At 42.5% G+C, this 20994-nt stretch overlaps 1 protein-coding gene and 1 long non-coding RNA gene across 2 annotated transcripts in view; one reads left to right on the top strand and one right to left on the bottom strand.

The window, feature by feature from the left end:
* Nucleotides 1-1926, bottom strand: part of Spesp1 (sperm equatorial segment protein 1) — a 14969-nt gene extending 13043 nt beyond the window's left edge. The window contains exon 1 of the mRNA XM_021237009.2: nucleotides 1738-1926. Within this exon, the coding sequence (XP_021092668.2) occupies nucleotides 1738-1849 (112 nt within the window). The 5' untranslated portion in view covers nucleotides 1850-1926. The remainder of the gene's footprint in view (nucleotides 1-1737) is intronic.
* LOC147821861 (uncharacterized) lies at nucleotides 1749-20994 on the top strand. Its single transcript, XR_015446475.1, has 3 exons — nucleotides 1749-1868; nucleotides 16825-16924; nucleotides 17034-20994. It is a non-coding gene; the product is annotated as an uncharacterized LOC147821861 (long non-coding RNA).

The raw sequence follows: 20994 nt of genomic DNA, 5'->3' as shown, positions 1-20994 counted from the left end.
CCTTGGCTCTACCACTCCCAAAACGCAATAAACTGCTGTTAGTAATAAAGATAATCAAATATCAAGAAAAGATAATGTCATCTTCATTGTGTTTTTGGTCCTTTATGTCAAAGAAGAAAAATTTTATAAAGATTTTTATTAAAAACAGCTTAAAAAAAAATCTTAAGTGTAGTATTGAAAGGGATAACTTCTGTTATCTAGATACTTTATGCAGAACTTTTCCCACTGATGTTCATGATAATTTAAGGTTGTGTTGTGTTTTTTCTTTTCTTTTCTTTTTTTTTGAGATAGGGTCTCGCTATGTAGAAGGGGTTGGCCTTGAACTCACTATGTAGCCCAGGCTGGCCTTGAATTCATGGCAATCTTCCTGCTTCAGCCTCTCAAGTGCTGGGATTACAGGTGTGCGCCACCATGCCTGGCTCTTGAATCTAATTTTTAACTGTATTTTCTTTTTTTCTCTATGGGGATTGAACCCAGGGCCTTCTACATGTTAGGTAAGCACGTTACCACTGAGCTACATCCCCAGGCCCCTGCCCTTTTTTTCTTTTGAAACAGCCTGTCCCCAAGTTGCTCAGACTGTCCTCGAATTTGCAAACCTTTTGCCTTAGCCTTCTGAGTATAGCATTTGGGATTATAGAGCGAGACAGCATGATCAGATCAACTAAGACATTTTAACAATTCTAAAGTATGACTGCATAATTAGTACACTTTTTTCACACCTGCTTGTTAAATTTTACTGATTGACTTGGTTAAAACAAGCTCCAACAATATTAAATGCCACAGTGAATTGCAGTTAGACCAGAAAGACAAACCTCACACCCACCTCAGATACGGTACTTACATGTGTCTCAAGATGTCTACATGGTGCTGTCAATATGTCTCAGCATTGCTGAATTTAACCTTACTGGGTTTCAGCTATTGAAGGGAACAAAAGAATTCCTTGGGAATCATAGAATTCTGCTTAACCAAGCTTTGAGTCCTTGCATCCAAGTCTGCTTTAAGAAGCTGCATCCTCAGGTCAGTGAGTGACCCAGACAGCTGCCCACGGTCCCATGTGCTCTGTAACTTTTACCACAGGGATCAAGGGTCAGATAGCAAATATTTTAAACTTTGCAAGCCTTACCCTGCAAAACAATCACTTAACTGCTACATATTATAAAGCAGCCATGCCCAATATATAAAGGAATGGCCATAGCTGTGTTCTAATAAAACTTTATGAGCAGAGAAAAATTTCATACTCTTTCACATATTATGAAAGGAGTACATTTCATATTTACATTTTTTTAAATGTCGCCAGGCGTGGTGGTGCACGCTTGTAAATCCAGCACTCTGGAAAGCTGAGGCAGGAGGATCACGAGTTGGAACCTAGCCTGGCGACTTAATGACAGCGAGACCTTGTCTCAAAGACTAAAGGGCTGGGGATGTGGCTCAGAGCAAAGGCCCTGGGTTCAATTTTCAGTGGGAAGCAAAAGGTCATAACCAGTGTCAGTAGGCCAGTCATACAAAAGCAGGCAAATCTGGGCTGCAGTATGCACTTCCTGCTTTACGTCCTGGACAGAGAATGCCAGGCAGCGAACTAGGGTGAGACAGGAAAAGTGTCCCCTGGGCGGCGGCGCAGATGTGTGACAGAGGGACATGCAAGGCCAACACCCTGGGTAGGCGCGTGAAAACTGTGGGACTCAGGACGGCACGGAACTCTCAGGCTGTGCCCCGGGTCGGGGCAGACCGGTCACTTACTCCGGGATGCCGGAAACGCCCGCGCGGACGCAGGCCATAGCAACAGCGCGACTAGAAGGACTACGGACTTCATAGGCGTTGTCCGCACCACTCCGCCATTGGACGGGAACATCCTGGGCCCACCAAGCCGGGTACCTCAGGGTAGAAAGGGGAGGGTGTCCGCTGCCGACCGACCCACCTCAGGGCCTGGGGCGCCTGGAAATGGTCGAAGCCCACAGGTAGAGAACGGGGTGGGGGTGGAGGTGGGGGTAGGCGCGAGAGGCGGCGCATGCGCGTGTCCCCCCCCCCCCCCCCCCCGCGCGCTTGCTGAATGAGATTACCTCGACGGCTAGCTGTTGCAGGAGCTAGAACCGGCCGTGTAGGGGGCTCGTTCCATGCTGGGGTCATAGACAAGCAGAATGGAGGAAACCTTGGAGCTCCCCAAGAACTGAACGCAGTTCGGGCTAGTTGCGTGGCTAGACAGATTTTGGAGGTGAGAGATAGGCAGTGACATTAAAGACACTTTGAAGGGCCCTGAGTTGTTCTTCTGTTTTAGTTTTTAAAGAATTATATCCTATTTCATTGACAGTTTTGAGAAGCTAGAGTTGGGGGAAGGTGTAACTAGAAGGAAATAACATGAGGAAAGTTTGCGGGTTGATAGTGGTTAACTAATGTGTTAAATTTTGTAGAATTGTACACCAAAAATCCACTTTACTGTATGATTATTTGTAAAAATTCATATATACTCATATCTGTGCCTTGGGAAGCAAGGGAGCTTGGATTTTTGTCTGGTAGGGACTTCCTGCTGAGTTTTATACTGGGGTAGATGGTGATGAGGTGTCCATTTCAAAGGTCACTCTCCTTGAAGCATCAAGAATGGATTGGAGGGAATCAAGACCAGAGGACAGAGCAAGCTAGAATGTTGCAGTAATCTAGGCATGGGCTGATGGGGGCTTGGACTTGTGATGGCAAAGAACAAGGGACATATGGACAGATTGGAGAGACTTTTAGGGCTAAAATCAACCGAATTAGGAAATTGTTTGAAGTGTGGAGTGAGGGAGGAGGAAGTGATGCCCCAATTTCTGGCTTGAGCATCTAGGTATGTGGTGGAGCAGTTTACTGAGATGGGGAACATTTATAGGGGTGGAAGAAGATGATGAGTTTCATTTTCAACATTGGTATAGTGAGGTGGGCTTGGGGCCTTCTCCCAGAGTGCCCTGTGCAGTGAGCAGATGAATATGGGATATCAGCATGTAGAAGTGGGAATAGATGATATTGTCTGAGGAGACTGTTTAGACCAGAAGACCATTGGACCTGGAATAGAATCCCAGGAAACATGGACAGGCTAGAGAGAACAGGATGGACCAGCACCAGGGACCAAAACCAGAGAGGAAAGCCAGAAAAGCAGAAAAGCTTCATGGAGAAAGTTGTCTCAGACTGTCAGATGCTTTTTAGAAGTAGATTTAGCAACAAAAGCCCTGACAGACGCAGTTTCAGTGGAGTGATTTGGGCAGAAGCCAGCCTCAGTGAGTCGAGGGATGAGTAAGAGGTGATAAAATGGTGACAGCTAGCACAGTACAGGCAACTTTTTTGAGGTTGGTGCGTGAGTCTTCAATGTGCTCTACCAGTGCTTCATCCAAATATAGTGACATGCTAGAATCCAACAGTTGCAACTATTTGGAAAGCAACTTGAAATATGTAACAAAAATGTTAATATAAACACTCTGGTATAAATTACATAATATAAATTCATAGGAGAAACTTAATGTCCTAAGATAGCCATAATCTATACGATAAAGACAATCAAAGTACAAATTAAGAGAATGGTAGAGTTACGGACTGAATGTTTGTGTCCTTCTCTCATTCACATGTTGAAATCCTAGCCTCCTAACTTGGTATGATGAGTATGAGATGCTATGTTTGAGGCGTGATTAAGTCTTGGGGATAGACAGCTCCCTCAGTCTTGCCTCTGTGTGAGGACACATGGAGATGAAGTATATATAGTGGGAGAAGGGCTCCCACCAGATACCAAATCTGCTTACCTGAGGGCTGCCCACCTATAGCTAGATCAGATGGACTGTTCACCTGCTGGCCAACTGGGGACCTCTGACATCAGGCAGGCCTGGAACTTAGCCCAGAAGGAAGCCGAGTATATGGCTATACAGTAGCATGTAGAAAGTGCTCATTGAATCTTAGCTGAGTATGTGTTGACCTAGTAACTTTAGTCTAAGAATACAAAAGATGATGGGACATCACTTTGGAGATTAGGAGACAAAAGGACTATGGCTCCCATCTTGAACATACCTTTTCACTCTGACTCACTGTGAGGGAAGCTAGCTGCCATGGTATGAGCTGCTCTGGGGAGGGACCCATATGACAAGGAACTAACATCCCCATCCAACAACCAGTGATCACCTGTGACTTGACACCAAGCACATGAGTGAACTTGGAGTAGATCTTTCCAGGCATGTCTGGAGATGACCATGACCCAACTGACATCTGGACTGCAGCCTCCTGAAAGATCCAGAGCCAGGGGCACCCAGCTAAGCTATGTCCAGATTCCTGACCCACAGATCCTGTAAGATAAAAAAGGGTTGTTATTGGATATAGAAGGGGTACAGCGTTTGCCTAAGAAATAGGTACAAACAAGAGCCTCTTGACTTGTCTGTCCAAAGGGACCACATGGGGAAAAGTGCTTGCAGCTGGCTGCACTACTTTATTGAGTTTATAAACAGCAGTCTTCTTTAGCAACCAACTGGATTGGCAGGTTAAATGTATCTTCAGATCTCTGATTATAGTTAGTCTTCAGGGATTCATATGGCTTCTGTTGTGCTATTTGGATTTAGTAGGGAGGGTATTGGAGTAACAGTCTGTGGGTGTGAGGTGGACTCAGGTTAAAATTCCTTTGATCTCTCCACCCCACTCTAATCAGTGATCTACTGTGACATTCTGGATCTCCAGGTGTTAGCTGAGGACTGGGACTTTCCTCTTTAGGGCAGATTTATCTGTTGATGACCACTAGTCCCTTTGCAGAAGACAGGGACTAAAAAATCGTAATGCATATTTGTGATGTTACTACTGAATTCTCTCTTGAGAGTTCCTGGCTTTCCTGTGAGATTCTGGATTTGTAAATATGCTCAGGTCTGGGAATTCACTGAGGGTCTGCAAATGAGAGTCAAGGAGGATGTTTGTTTTGTCTGTTTTATTAGGTTTAGGCTTGGATTTTTTTCTTGTTGTTGTTTTTGCTTGTTTGCTTGGTTGTAGAAATCCAGAAAGACCTTAGTTAGGAGCTTTCATCTTGTGAACTATCAAAAAAGAAATGGTGAAACAGGCAAGGTATATTTTTACTGTGGAATTCTATTTACAAAGAATAAGTTTTAAGTCTAAGAATTCTGATCTATATACTAGCACTTAAAAATCTCCAAAATACAGTGTTGAGTGAAAAACCAAAGTGAAGAAAAATGCATATTTTCAATTTATTTAAAATCATAGTACTATTATTTATTTACATGACTTCATCAGAAATCATTCTGGAAGGAAGCACAGCAAGTTGATAATGGTGCTTGTTTCTAGGAAGAGAAATGGGATTGGGGGAGAATAGTGGATTTTGAGGGGAGAATCTTACTTTTCACTCTATTTTCTTATTCATTGAATTTTTTCAAACAAGATTATGTTATATATTGCTAATGTAATTCAAACAGTAACTTTTTACAAAACCTAGGTGTTGAGGGAAGAGGGGAACAGTAGTAGAAATATGCATATTATGCCTTGTGCTTTCCCTTACTGACTGCACTGGAGTATTTTTAAAGTGGCGAATTCACTACCCAAACAGAACGTATAGCCTGCCTTTCACTATACTTCTTCCAGTACAAATCTAAGTCCCACATCTACTGCCTTTTATCCTTTCTCCTACTGACCCAGTAGATTTGAGTTATAGGGTGTGCTTATCCAGAGACAGCTTCACCATTCAAGGGGAAGAAGCATGTTTGGGAAGTTCTGCCCTCATCATCACAGGTTCCCCACTGACCACCCCATATTCTCCTGGGAGCAATGTACAGGGGAGACATGGTGAGCGCCCTGGCTTACTTAACATCAGTGCACTTTCCCCTCTCAGAGCTCAGATGTCACTTCCTAACAGCAGTTGGTCCAGTGCTTTGGAAAATGGTTGAAATTAATACTTATTAAATGAATGTGTAAATAAACGAATCCACCTATCTCTTTTCATCCATTCATCCACTCCATTCCTCTAGAAATCACCTCTCTCTACACTTGAATCCTGGCTGCTTTGTCAGAGGAGGACTTCAGCCACGTGGGGGCAGCAGAGGCCCACCAATGGCTGGGCCAGTCTTGCTGTTACTTTGCATCTGGCAAGACTAGAAACTGGATGATGTTGATTTTCCTTCACTGGAGCATGTTTTCCTGTTGTACATTTATTTGGCTTTGCTTTCATGCTTTGCATTCTAAATGCATCAAATATCATGGAGTACTTTATAGAAGATTTAATAATAGCTGTTGTGTTCCAGATTGTCTTCAGAGCAGGCTGTCTAGAGGGATGTTGTACATCCAATCTTCCTCTGACTATTGAAGCCAGACCCTATACAGCACCTTTGAGAGTCCTGGAATCACTCTAAAATGAGACCTGTGTGCACACAGAAGAGGAAGGCTGTCCCTTGGGAGTGCCCTCTTTCAAAAGGTTTTGCCCCACCTCAAGAAGGCAAAAGTACATTTTTAATTCACTACAGAGGAGTCCAAATTGGCTCCATGGTATACTCTTGTTTTAATATGGATAGCAAAGAAATGCTGGAGTATGGTTGGGATGTCTGGGAAGGGGTTGCAAGCAAGTGAGCCTTGGATTACTTTTAGTTTTTTCCAGGAAAGCTCTTTATTTTTGGCCTTACCTTAGTCAATATGAGGCCCCATGAAAGTCTGAGAGCACAGCTGGTGACTGATTTGTCACAGTGGTGATTTGTTGCTGCATGGATCCATACTGCTAGGAAGAATTCTGAACGACTCCTCAATGCAAGTTTAATTAGAACTGACTTCTGAAAAATGAAATATGTTCATACTAAACTGGAAAATACTAAGGATAGAGACTATTTCATATGTATGCTTGTATCTCAGGGACTTTTCACGATGCCAAGCAGAGTGTAGGAGCTCAAGCATGTGCTGAATGATATGTGGAACTTTCTTGAAGGTGCCACCAAATCAAATAGAAGGGAGCTTTGGGTAAGGGAGACCTTAATCTCCTTGCATGTCATTTTCCTTATCCTGAAATAATAACCCTTTATATCTGAATTGTGCTTTCATTTAATCTTTATAGACCCTATATTTCCTTTTTCACTCACAAGCATATAGTGGGGATGGAGATAGGCTAAACAGTTTCCTAGATGAAAAAAATAAGGGACAGGATGAAAAATTAGGCCAGGTCACCCAGCCACATCCTGAAGAGTAATGTCTACAAGTGTCTTAGTTACTTTTCTTGTTGCTGAGACAAAATACCTGACACCCAAAGTTAAAAGAGGAAAGGTTTATTTGACTCACAGTTTGTAGAGGTTTCAGTTCATAGTTGGCTGGCTCCAAGGCAAGGTGGCATGGCAGAGTGGCACCAGAGAGGCAAAACAGTTCATGGCAGGCAGAAGGCAGTAAGCAACAAGCAGTGACCCTCTTTCTGTCCCTTATATCTTATCCAGGCTACCCACCCTTAGGGCAGGTAACACTCAAACTCAGAGTGGGGCAGCATTAATCCTAGCCCTGCACCATGAATCAATCCCAGCATCACATCCTTGCTCTCAGCAGCACACACCGTATATCCAGCCACCTCTGAAAAGCCCCACCTATGACTGCATCAGGCTTTGGGGGGACATCTAGATATAAGCCATACAGCAAGACTAGGTCTTCTGAGTCTCAGTACAGCACATACTCACTATACCTCTCTGGATTACAAGAGATAATAGGACTAGTCAGTCTCTTGGAACTTCTTTTTCTAGCCCCAGCAATGGTTCTTGACCCTTACTGAGAATTAGTGCAGACACTTAAAAAATACACTATCAAGACCCATAGTATTGGTGGGAGAATAGACACATAGGTCAATGAAACAGAATCAAAAATCCAGAAATAGATCCACACAGATATGTCACTGATGTTTTGATGTTTTTAAAATGCAAAAGCAGTTCAATGGAGGAGTAATAGTGTTTTCAACAGATAGTGCTGGAGCATGGATATGCATAAGTAATAACATTGTATCAACCTAAATCTTGTACCTTATACAGCAATTAACTTACAATGAATCACAGATGTAAATTTATAAAATCTTAAGAAAAATAAGAAAAAAATCCTCAGATCCTAGGATTAGGCAAAAAGTTCTCGGAATTGACACCAAAAGCATGATCCCTAAAAGAATACAAAAATGAATAAATTTGACCTCATCAAAATTTAAAACCTTTGCTCTTAGAAAGACCCTATGTCAAGAGGATAAAGGACACGTTATAAGTTTAGAGCAAATATCTGCAAACTACAAATCTGACACATAAAAAAGAATTTTTTTTGACACTATAAAAAAGAATTCTCAAAACTCAACAATAAAACAATCATTTAGAAAATGGCCAAAGACACAACTAGATGCTTCACTGAACTGTATACACAGAAGGCAAATAATGAACATGAAAAGATATTCACATCATTGACATTAGGGAAATGCAAATTAAAGCTACCATGAAAGATCACTACACACATATCAGAATGATGAAAATAAAAACAGTGTCAACACCAAATGCTGCTGAAGATGCAGAGAAACTGGGTCTTTCAAAACCCAGTAAAATGTTACAGCCATTCTGTGAAGCACTGTTTGGCAGTTTCTTATAAAATTGAAAATGCAATAGCTATTTGTGCTCTTGGGTATTTAGCCAAGAGGATTGTTATAGTTTATATTAGATGTCCCCAGAGTCTCATGCACTCATAGGCAGGGCTTTTGGAAGAGGACTGCACCATGAGCAGGCACTACAGCTGACTTGCCATCAGGAGGTCGCTGGGGAGAGGTTGCTGGAGGCGTGACCTTGACAGGTATGTCTCCTTCAGCTCTCCTCCTTTGTCTCTGCTTTCTGGATGCCATGACATGGGCAGTTTTCTTCAACCCAGGCCCTTCTACCTTGCTGTTTACTGCATTTGAAGCTGCTGAGCATGGACTGAAATCCCAAAGGTTATGTATTATATGATTCTATTTACATAACATACTTGCAATGACAGAATTATAGAAATGAAGGCCTAGAAATGAAATCAGCAGTTTGTTCTAGATCCCACCATATTTAGTATGTATCATTCATTTTAAAACTGCAGCCCCTGGAAAACAGCAGTCTGCTTTGTCTCTAGATTTGCCTACTGTGGACATTTCCTATAAATAAACCATATGGAGGGCCAGGGATTAATTCAGTGGCACCGCACCTGCCTCACAAGCACAAGGTCCTGAGTTCAATCTCCACTACTGGGGAAAAAAACCAAACAACAATATGGAAAGTTTTCACTCCAAGTCCCGTCAGCAAGATGGGTGGGCAGTGGGTGGAAAGGGGAGTCAGGATCTGGGTCCCCACCTGCCGGTTCTGCAGTTCTGACAATGACAATGACATGACTCAGGGCAAACTACTCTCCTACTTCATTTCCTCACCTATGAGAAAAAGAGATTCAGTTAGGAAAATCTTCAAGACCCCTGCTTTATCATTTCTTATTCGTATCCATTTGCTCACCTTTGACACCTGCTATTATTATGGTCATATATGTGATCATTCTCACCGACCCAACTATGAAATTAATCAGAATAGCCTCATTTCCAGGCAGTGTGAAGAGATAGGAGTCTACTATATGTGGAACAGCTAATCAGATAGATAAGCACAATTTCAACAAACATACAGAACTATTTTGCTAGCCTTGCAATAGGCACTAATCAAGAAAGACAAATATTTATTGGGCTGGGGGGTGTGCTCAGTGGTAGAACGATCTCATTTAATCCTCAAAACAACCCCCAAAATACCAACCCCTCTTCTTGGTAACCCTGAGAAGTTAAGCCACCTCCTCTGTGTATGAGTTTGCTCCCAGTGCCACAACAAAGGACCATAGATGGGGGCTTCAATAAAAGTTATTAAGGCTGCAAGGGCAAGACCAAGGTTTGGCGGGGATGACTCTTTGCAGGCATCTCTCCTTGGCCTGCAGGTGTCCATCCTCTCCTTGTGGTCCTCATACGGTCTTTTTCTGTGTGTCTGTTTTAATCTCTTATGAGGACTCTGGTTGGTATGAATCAGGGCCCACCATTATGACCTCATTTTATCTTAATTCTCCCTTTTAAGTCCTTATCTCCAAAGATAGTCCCATTCTGAGGTGCTGGAGATTAGGACTCCAACCCTTCAGCCTGTTACACAATTCCAGCAGGCTCTGGGAGCTCGGCACAGCCTTGCTGCCATGAGGACCTAGGAATGCACAAAGGACACCTGAAGGTAGATGAGGACTTGTGGATAGGACTTAAATGCGGGGCAGGATGCTCTGGGATGGCCCAGGCACTGCCCAGGGTGTCGAGAGGAGGCAAAGATATGGAAGGTGGAAAGGTAGTCTCTGTCCAGATGATGGAGGACTTCCGCCAAGACAGGAGGTCGTGAGGTTGTGTCATGGAGGATGAATCATTGGTGTCTGTGAGGCAAGGCTGGGACGCTGTGGGACAGAGACGACAGAGAAGTTTCTCCTCCAGCACTGGTGCTCAGCTGGGCCGTGGAACCTACCAGGGAGAATGCAAAGACTGCTGTGAAGGCAGGGGGCAGGATCTGGAATGCTGTGTCCCCTGCACGCAGACACTCCTACGAGCCAACTCAGTGCCTAAGGCATTTAAACACACACATGTAAAACGAGAGGCTTTATTTTTCGCTCTAGATTCCATGTCATCTCCTAAAGAGAAAAGGAATAAAAAAGGAAAAAGAGAAAATAAAAGGAAGTTGATGTGATTGCCAGGGGCTAGGAATGGTAGGGGAGGGAGGTTGGATAACGGGTACCAGAACAGTTAGCAGAAGTACTAAGTTCTGGTGTTCTGCAGTACAGAGGGGTTATTTTCATAATATCCTGCTTTTTTCCATTTTTATTTTTTATTACTACATATTTGCAGTACATAATGATTACATTCCTTATGTGGAGGTGGTACCAGTACATAACACATCTTCTTTCGTTTTTCATCCCCTGCCCGTGACCTCTGCCCACCTCCCTCCATCTCAATCCCCTTCCCAATTTGAGAAGAACCTATCTCCCTACTTCCTGTTATCTATCTTTTGCTCTTTATTTATACCTTGAGTTTCTCACATAAGAGAAACCATGTGGTATTTAAGCTTGGGTGTCTGATTTCACTTAACATTTTGGTATTTTCCTACAAATGATTCAAGTTTATCCTTTATGCCCACCAACAGATGAACGGATCAAGAAAATGTATTTATACACATGTGGTGCTACTCTGCCACAATATCCTATTAGTATGAATTTTATTAATAACTACAAGAGAGGACTTTATGAATAAATGGAAGAGAAGAGTGTGAACACAAAGTAACACAAAATAACAGTAAGGAGATGGAAACACATTGATTTGATTTGGACCCATTGTGTCCATGTATTTTATTATCACACTGTACCCTATAAATATGTATGTTAAAATAATAATTAATGAAAATTAATGAATAAAACTCAGAGTTGTGTTTCCGCAAATGTAGAACTTGGTCACAGCAGTGGGTCTGAGACCAAGCCTTGCTCCAGGGCCTCTGCACACTCTGCCTGACCCCTTCTGACACCAGCCCTCCTGCTGCTCCCCGCTGGCAGTACCCCCTTTCCCCAGCCCACAGATCCCACTTCAGTAAGAACTTATCACCTTTTCTTTCCTTCTTCAGAGATTTCTACTTCTATAAGCATGGGGGCTGGCATTTCTTTCTTTCAAAACATTTTGATTTTAGCCAGGGATTTAGCTCGGTGGTTCCACCACCTGCCCCGAAAGCAAAAGGTCCCGAGTTTGATCCCCGGTACCAAAAAAAATTTGATTTCTATAGCTACTGAACTTTTCAAAAGCCATACAATACTTACAAAAGGACTGGTCAGTATTTCTGTTACTGTTTTAAAAATTGAATTTCTTGGGCTGGGGATTTAGCTCAGTGGCACCAAGCCTGCCTCAAAAGTGCAAGGTCCTGAGTTCAATCTCCTGTACCCGCCCCCCAAAAAATGGATTTATTAGTGGAAGAGTAATTTCCAACTAGATATTCAAATAGAAGGCAAAATATCTTGTCACTGATAAAAATGAAAAGCTACTAGCTTACAAAACATGAAATGGTCATGTTTTGGCCAAAATCAAATGTAAACGAATTATTATTTTTTGTTGTTCAGTGACTAAGTAAGAAAAAGTCATTTTTTCTCTTGCCTGAAAAAGGGAAACGATAAAAATTAAAACAAAAGTGAAGGTCAATGTAATTCGAGTTTCAGAAGTTTTGCTCCTGGCTGAGATGGAGTAACAGGAATCAGATTTGTCTTCAGAGCTGAAGCAAATCCCCTCCCCTCCAGAAAATAGGCAAAATAATTAAACAGTGGTTTTCAAGACATGAGGCATGGAAAGACAGAGGCCAGAAAGAGGGAACAAATAACATGTCCCCTGTATTCACCCAGCTTTCTCTTTGGGAGCATTTCCTATCCACGCTATATTGGAGAAGGGAGACTCCAGCGGGAACATGGAAGATTCCCTGAATTGAGGAGATGGATCTGGAAGATGGAGGTAGCAGAACTGTCAGGGACATGGAGCCAGAGAAGAGCAAGCTGCAGAGACAGAGCTCCAGAGGTCTGCAGAGGACCCGCCAGAGTCTGCAGAGAATCTTCAGTGCACATGTGTCCTGTGCTCCTGGCACTAGCTGAAGGGAGGGGCTCTGGTACCGTCTTTGATCTTGACCTGGGCAGAAGTTACATGGGTGATCATTTCGGAATCCAGCATTGAGCCTTTCATTCCTGTCTTACACACTTCTCTAAATGTTACATTTCAAATTTAAAAAATTTGTTTTAAAATATGGGTAAACCTCCATCCAGATCGCCAACGAATCCAAGCAGTCCTTCCCATGTGGTGGCCTTGCCAGGTTGCATGCATGGCTGACACAGATAGTCACTTGCTCAAAGCTGACCCATTTTCAGTCATTCCATGAGAACCTCTTGCATATATGCAGTATCAAGGTCTTTACGTTATTGGTAACTATGAAATCATGAAACATGCCATAGATAGCTAATTGTAGAAATGTTGTTCTTTCAATCTAAAACTCATTTGAATCATTCTATCTTATCTTTTACCTTCTTTTCCTCCTCCCCCTCCTTTTCCTCTCCCCCTCTTCTTCCTCCTCCTCTTCTTCCTCTCCTTCTCTTGTCCTTCTGCTTCTTCTGCTTCTTCTTTTCCTTATACTGCAGTACATCCTGAGCCCTTTTCATTTTGATACAGGGCCTCATCTCAAACTTGCAGTCCTTCTGCCTCAGTCTTCCATGTAGCTGGGATTACAGGTATATACCAAGATGCCCCAGCTTTATCTTCTAGTTTAAGACATATTTCATTTCTTCCTTGCATGAAAATAGTAAGATAATTTTTAAAATTGAAAATATCAGAAAAATGAGCAATTCTGGCTACTCTACTTACATCTTTAAACAAATTAGTTTCTTACCTTGAAGAAACACCAACAGCTGGCCCATAGTTCAAAAATTTTCCATTAGAACTTTCAGCTCAACAATCACTGTACCTGATCATCCAACACTTTTTTATCATCGGCTTCTGTATGATCCTGTAATAGGATAACCTTCAATTTTCTTTTTTTTGTAACGGAGATCGAACTCGGGTCCTTGCGCTTGCGCAGCAGGCGATGAAACCATTGAGCTAAATCCCCGGTGAGGATAACCTTCATTTGAACACATAATCCTTTATGCAGCTCACAGCTTTTACTGCACCACTAAGATGCTATTGATACAGTTGATTTTGTTGTTACAGTGAGACTTTTTCAACAAAGGAGCAGCGTGTGGACTTCTATTCTGGCCCAGCTCTTTTCTCTGGTTTAACTACTCTGGAATACATTCTTATCACATCTGTACATCAAAACATACTTCTAGCTCAGATCTAATCTCCAAATCACATAGACAGGGTAACCCATCATTTTATATAGTTATGAGTTCGTTGCATGTGTGGAAATGAAGTTGAAGAGGAAAAAAAAGAATTCTACCTCCATATCACCATCAGTTCAAATCATACATGCTAGGGGCTGGTGATGTAGCTCAGTGGTGCCACGCCTGCTTGGCACCTTCCTATGCTTAGCCTGTTTGTGATACATTGACCTATAGAGTCTGTAGGAAAGTGATCTTCATGCTATCTTCTTTGCTTAAGATTCTCCCAATATTTCCAAGCAAACATTTTCAATGAAGTTTTCTGTTACTGTCTCCGCAAATTTATCTTTCTGTCTTAGTCATGCAAAGTGTTACTTTGCAAAAAGCCTGTAAAGTACTACTTAGAGTTTACATATGAATTATTGAACATCTGCTTCTGTCAGCTTTTTAATTCAATATTCCTTCTTTCAAATAATTCTTTTGGTGGTGAACTTATTTCTTTATAAGGTGCATGTAAATGTCACTTACATTTTGATGGTGGATTTGCTTCATTAGCCGGGACACTTCTGCAAATAACACACTGAAGTTTTGGTACTTCTGCTCTCATCAGAGCCACACTTGGTTGGTATGTGAGGGATCGTACTTCTGAACCAATATGGTAGAAACTCTTTGGCTGTCATTTCTTCTAAATTACTTTCATCACCATTACTGTGTTTACTACTAGTGCTGCATTCCAAAAAGGTATGCCTTCTCTAGATGTTTTAAGCCCAATGAGTCTCATTTTAGTCAATTATGATTATAAATAATACAAGTTTCACTTTCCTAAATTGACTAATAATGTTAAACTATAAATAATAGACTTAATTAAAATTTAAATCAGTTGTAAAAACAGGTTATAAAAATGGTTTCATAAGCTGGGTGTGATGGCGCATGCCTGTCATCTCAGCATTGTGGGGGCTGAAGCAGGGGGATCACAAGTTCAAGCCCAGCCCAGGAAGCTTGTCAACTTAGGGAGAGGAGACCCTGTCTCAAAGTATAAAATTAAAAAAGGGCTGGGGATGGAGCTCGGGATGGAGGCCCTGGCTTCAATCCCCAATTCTGAAAAGCAAACAGACTCTTTGTTTTTCAGATTTTTCTATATTTTTGCATTACAGTCGACTAGCTAACCTTAAACTACCACACATTGCAATGTGGTCCTGTGCATGAGATCAGGAACCTTCCCACTCTAAACGAGTCAGAAGAGATGAGACAGCCTGGGATGAGGCATGGGGAGTGAGAGGAAGGGAGCGCTGGCTCCGCCTTGGTCTGCTGACCTGAGGCTAGTGACTCCATGTATGCAGGGGTTTGGGCCACTTCCAACAAAGGACCTCTGAAGAGCAAGGCTTCCTCAGAAGCCAGGATCAAATGTGCCACTGATTTAATAACAGCCTTGACTTTGCAAAAACAGGGATTGCCACTTTAAATGAATGCACTGATTAAATAAAAATGAATGTATCAAACTTCAGAAATGCTATACATGTAAAGCCATACTGAGAGCAGAGGAGACACCATGAAAACATTTTCTTAAGTCTGTCTGCACCTGCCTGTTGCAGGAGTGTGTCTGCGCATGTGTGTCTGGGAGGGGCTGGGCTGGACCTTCTCACAGTGGGCAGTTTACAGGGTTTTCACCCAGAAAGTACCCCGCTGCTAAGGACCTGGACTGCAAGCATCAGGAGGAGGGGGGAGTGACCTGCTGACCTAGGAAGAAGTTAAACTTCATCGCTGCCCTTGGCAAGGGAGTCTATGAAATTCCCTATATGTTTTCAGACTGAGGCTTGTCCTGTCTGGCTTCATAGCCTCTAGTGGACCACAGTAGCTTTCTGGGTCACTATGAGTTAAATTCCCTCAAAGACACCATTCATTGAGCCTCCAAAAATCTAGGTGTTTCTCTCTTCTCCCTGCACAGCTAACTGAAGTTAAACTCCCAGAACATAACTTGTGATGTGGTAACTGGTTCTTCCTCAGTGGTCACCACCTTCCACTTTATTCAAATTTATTTTTTCAATTTATTTATTCTGCTTCTGGGACACTAACCTGGCTCAGTGTGGAACTAGAGTCTACGCAGTGGTGGCTCAAGTCAGGACTCTATTTGCAGCACCCCCCAGGCTTTAGATGTTGTTTGTAACATTCTTATGCAAATCCAGGAGAGCCCAGAGGGGCTACCTCTTCTTGATCCGTTAAGATAGGTAACTAAGCTATGACCAAAATACGATAATTAGCTAAAAAGAAGAACCCAGCCCTTTCCCTTCTTTGCCTGCTCAGTGTGGAGGTTTGGGGAGTCACGCAGAACCCCAAGATAAGGAGGGTGAGGGAAGGCATGGGGGTGAGGGAGCCCTATCATGAAACAGGCTTTGTGGAGATGGTCTTACTCAACTGTAGGTAATGTTAGTGCTCTGCACACGTTGAAATTAGACTACACTGTGATGTTCAGTAGACTAAGGTGTATTAAATGCATTTTTTACTTACAGTATCTTCAGTTTTTGATGGATTTATTGGAATGGAGCCCCATCATAAGTAAAATGCTCATCTGTATTTATTTGGAAAGAAAAGAAATTCTCCACTTTGGAGTCAGTAGAGTCTCATGACTGAAAAAATAGAACATCTGTTCTAATAAATTATAAATTTTTGAAGCTTAAATTGCCATACTTTCACAATAGTTATTCAATGTAATTTCAAAATAACCAACTGTTTTCTTTTTTAATAAAATGTGATAAGCTGACTCATCAACTGGAAAATCAAACATACAAGAGTGCCCTGGAAATTTGTTTAGAGAGCTAGAGGAAAGACTTAGGCTTTCAAGAAGGCAAAAGACACAATGAAAATACCAAATTTTAAATTATTAGGCACTTTAGGGCAGTTAGATTCGTAGAGGCAGAAAGAAAAGTGGTGGTTGCCAGGGGCTGCAGTGGGGAGTGGGGAGTTAGTGTTTAACAAGTGCAGTTTCAGTTTGCAGGATGAAGTTCTGGAGATGGGTAGCCATGATGGTACACAACAGTGCGAGGATACCTAAAGACTCTGAGCAGTGTGCTTGAAAACGTCTAACCTGGTAAATTTTATGTTATCTGTATTTTACATTCTAAATTAATTAATTAATTTGGGGGGATAACGTCTTTCCATTTAGTTCAGGATGGCTTTGAATTCATTTTGTATCCCAGGCTGGTCTCAAACTCGCCTCAGCCTCCAGAGTGCTGGGATTACAGATGTGTGCCACCACACCAGGGTTTAAAATTATAGTAATGGAAATCAGACCATGTGTGCAGCAGCCTCCAGTCTGCTTCTGACCTTGGAGCTTGCCATGGACTTCACCCAGTCCCATCTGCCACAGATGCTAGTTCTAACAAGAAGACCCCGAGGCAGCTGCTTCACTGCAGCGGGGGAGGCCTTGAGAAATGTTCTGATTCTCTGAGCTTTGCTCACAGCTGGCAAGCTTTTGCTTCTCCAGAGATTCCCTGAAAAATATTGGGATTCTGTCAAGACTAGAGGAATGCAAGATCAAGAGATTTCTCTTTCATTTTGGAGCAAGTGTCAAACAAAACTCAGGTGACTGGACCCTTGGAGCTCTACTGATATGGTCACGCCCTACCTTTTCTTGGAATGCCTCTCACCCTTGGCCGTTGTGTGTCCTACCCAGCCTGCAAGGGAACCTGCTCCTGCCTGCTCACCAGGCCCTCTTAGCATGATGGCACCAGTGTAGAGGACCAAGACATGTGCCCTGGGTTGGTGAGGTGATGCATGCGATAACTTCCCCATCATCATGGAATATTAACATGCACTAATAAAATGTAAAAAGAAAAAATAAAGATTCTTATATAAAACTGAAGCCCAGAGCCATGGAACTGGGATAAATCCAAGGCAAGATGTTGAACATATTCCGTAGCTCCTGCCATGTGAAGGCAAACTGTTGTGGTTCCACTGTTTATTGGCATGGAGGAAAGAGCACTTGCCCAATGATAATGATGACAGAGACAGCACCTATAAAAACAGGTACAATTAAAGTCATTGTCATCTCATTCTAATCTGTGCATTGGTGATACTGTTAGGTAAATTACAGCTGTGATAGAAGTCATCATTCCTGCATCATTTGAGTTTTTGATGGTGGCATTCAAAGCTGTTTTCCTCCCAGGGATGTGGTAGTACATTTTGATTTGGTTTAAAAAGGAAAAAATGGGGTAGGGATATCTGGGTTCTGCCAGCCATGGCATGATAGCTCTCATGCCATGGATTAGGAAACCATTGTGAAGATCCTGCCGGTTTCTAAGTACATCAATTTCAACTTGACACTCAGGAACTCGGGGGATTACTACCAGACAGGTTCAAAGTATCTTACCCCAGGGATTCTTTAATCCCATGGTTTAAGTAAAATAAAAGTTGCTGGCTTCTCTTATTCTCTACTCCTTTCACTACATATCTGCAAGAGTAATTCTTTGGGATAATTCCTAAAAGTGGGATTGTTGAATTTTCATCCTATAAACAACAAATTGTCTTACCAATCATCTTGTAATTAGGTATTTTGCTTTAATCTTCATTTATTAATTCTTAGCTATACAAAGCACTCTATCCAAATCTCCTATTCCCAGCCCAAACATTTTTTAATTCCTTGGAGTCCTGTCACACTGAGCGTGGGAGGAGGTAGATTCTAATCAAAGCACCATTTATTCCCCTGGCTGCCAGGAGGCCACACCTCACCAAGGGGCTCCCATGGATTTTAAACTCTTGGTATTTCCCTTTTCTCAGCAGATGGTCATTTAATCAATGGCCACCAGCCCTTTGGGGCAAGTTTTAGTAAGATTCTTTTTCTCTCATGATATCTTCACTAGATTCGTCTTTAGGAGCCCCCAGCTTCCCCTTCCTTCAAAACCTGGAACTGTCTCAGATCTTGGAACTGAGAGTGGGACCATGACTCTCCAGACAAACAGATGGCTCCAGACAGGTCTCCATTTACTAAGCCCAGACTGGATTTTATTGTTGTTGTCACTGATGTACAAATCAAGTAGAACTTTAATGAGATACCCATTTTATGGTTGATCAGATGGGAATAGTTAAGTCACTAAGCTGCACCATACCATGGAAACTAGTTAAAAATAATGAGGTGTATCTAAGCAGGCTGGCATGTAAAGTGTCCTGAATATACCAGGGTGAAAAAAAGTTGAAGAAAATGTTCAGAATGTTACCACTTATATAGAACCCACAGTGACCAAAAACTGTGTAGTCATATTTACATGCATATTTACATGTAAACACATAGGACGGAGTCTGGGGGAATCCATGCCAAACTGGCCATGGTAGCTGTATCTGGGGAGAGGTGTGGAATTGGAAGGGAATGAGGGGAAGCTTCAGTATTGCCTTTCCCCCTTTATGCTCAAAACTTTACCAGGGTGTCTTCCGTATCTTCATGCACAAGTTATATTTGATAATCCAGAAGTCTGCGGAAAGGTGATGGTAAGAATGTGCCTCTCATCTCTCCTGTCGCCTTGGCAGGCTTCTTTCCATTATGCTGCAGTGTTTGGGGCAGTGGCTTTATCTCTGGATCTTGTTCACAATATTGGCATCTAATTCCACAGCAGAATTTAATATGAAACCTTCCCCCTTGTGATATGTTTGTCTCCTTTTCATGGTGAAAAATGTTCATATTTCTGTATCTCACAAAGCATTTAGCAGTGTGCTCACTGAAGACTGATATGAAGAAAATAAAGCCTCATGCAATCCTTTCCTTCAAGCTAGAGCCTCCTTCCATTACTACCCCATGCCAAATCTATCCAAATCCAGTTAATTCTTCAAACTTTTGTTCAAGTATCATGTCCTCTCAGACTCCTTCAGTCACATTTCTTCAATTACAGTGTACTGTGTTGTTCCTTTCTTCTTCTAACACTTTTTTTTTTTTTTTGAGACAGGGTCTCACTATGTAGCCCAGGTTGGCCTCAAACTTGTGGCAGTTTTCCCGCTTCAACCTCCTGAGAACTGGGACTACAGGCCTGGGCCATCACATCTGGCTCTTTTCCTAACACTTTTAAACACATTTTTGTACCTATATTGTGGTTTTATTTCATCATCATGGCTGCATTGGAATGTGTTGCCTGTCAGATTACATTCCTGGGGGCAGGTGTGTCCCTCATCCCTCCTTATAACACCGTTCTTCACTCCTACCCAAACCTGGTACCAGCAGTCACTCAATGGGTGTGTTGAATTCAACTGAAAATTTTCTACACGAGTCTGCTTTATATAGTCCCACATGGAACAATCAATGGTAATTCAGTTACCCAGCCAATCTCCCGCACAATTCTGACTTCCTGTCTCAGAAAGAAACCTTCCTCCCCAAGGGGCCATAAACCTATTACTTAAGCCCAGCAGCACTCCTTGCTCTGCTAGATGCTCCATCTATCTCTGCCCGTAACGTCCCAGGGAACTTCCTAACCGTGAATGGCCTGGGCGCGAGAGAAGAATTTCCATGCACATCAGCACGGGACCTCATCGACCTCTGCCAATGGGCTTGCTAAGATGCGCTTCCTGTTTTGTCTAACGTGGCCTCTCACTGACGCAACCTCCCTAACCCACATACTTTCCACTGCCCTGAGAGCCAACACTTTCCTACTTTAGCATTTCCTTAAGTTTCCCCCAATGGAATTAATAATCATTGTTAGTCGCCAGGGATCTGCTGTCCACTCAGGCAGGGGCCGAGTCATACCAAGGGCTGTTTACCCCAGCTCCCTCTGCGCTCCCTCTAAACGCCAGCTCCTCAGGCCGCTGCTGACCTCCACGTAAGCCCAACCTCCCCTATTCCTGGCCCTACTATTTAAAAAATGCGTGCTCATTTTTCTAACATCTGCGGTCTGCGTGAGGACAGAGACTGGTCTTTTTGTTGCTGATCATCTATCATTGTGCTTAGCTTCTAGTGGGCGTTCAGTAAATATTTGTGCCATAATGAATCAAAGAAAACCATTAATTGGTTACTGAAATCCCCCTGACACGGTATTTCTTAGCCCCAGGTGCACATTAGAATCACCTGTGAATTTTCTTTTTTAAAAATAACGCCAATGTCCACCCCTACCCCAGTCCTAAACTCTCTGGTGATTCTTGCTCAGGCAAGGGGAAGAAACTGATCATCTGTTCTAACTTCCA

This window comes from Heterocephalus glaber, unplaced genomic scaffold, assembly GCF_053883595.1.
Source record: "Heterocephalus glaber isolate CG9 unplaced genomic scaffold, H.glaber_assembly_v1.0 deba00001689, whole genome shotgun sequence".
NCBI lineage: Eukaryota > Metazoa > Chordata > Mammalia > Rodentia > Bathyergidae > Heterocephalus > Heterocephalus glaber.
Note: the sequence above shows the minus strand (reverse complement) of the source record. Positions and strands in the feature narration are given on the sequence as shown.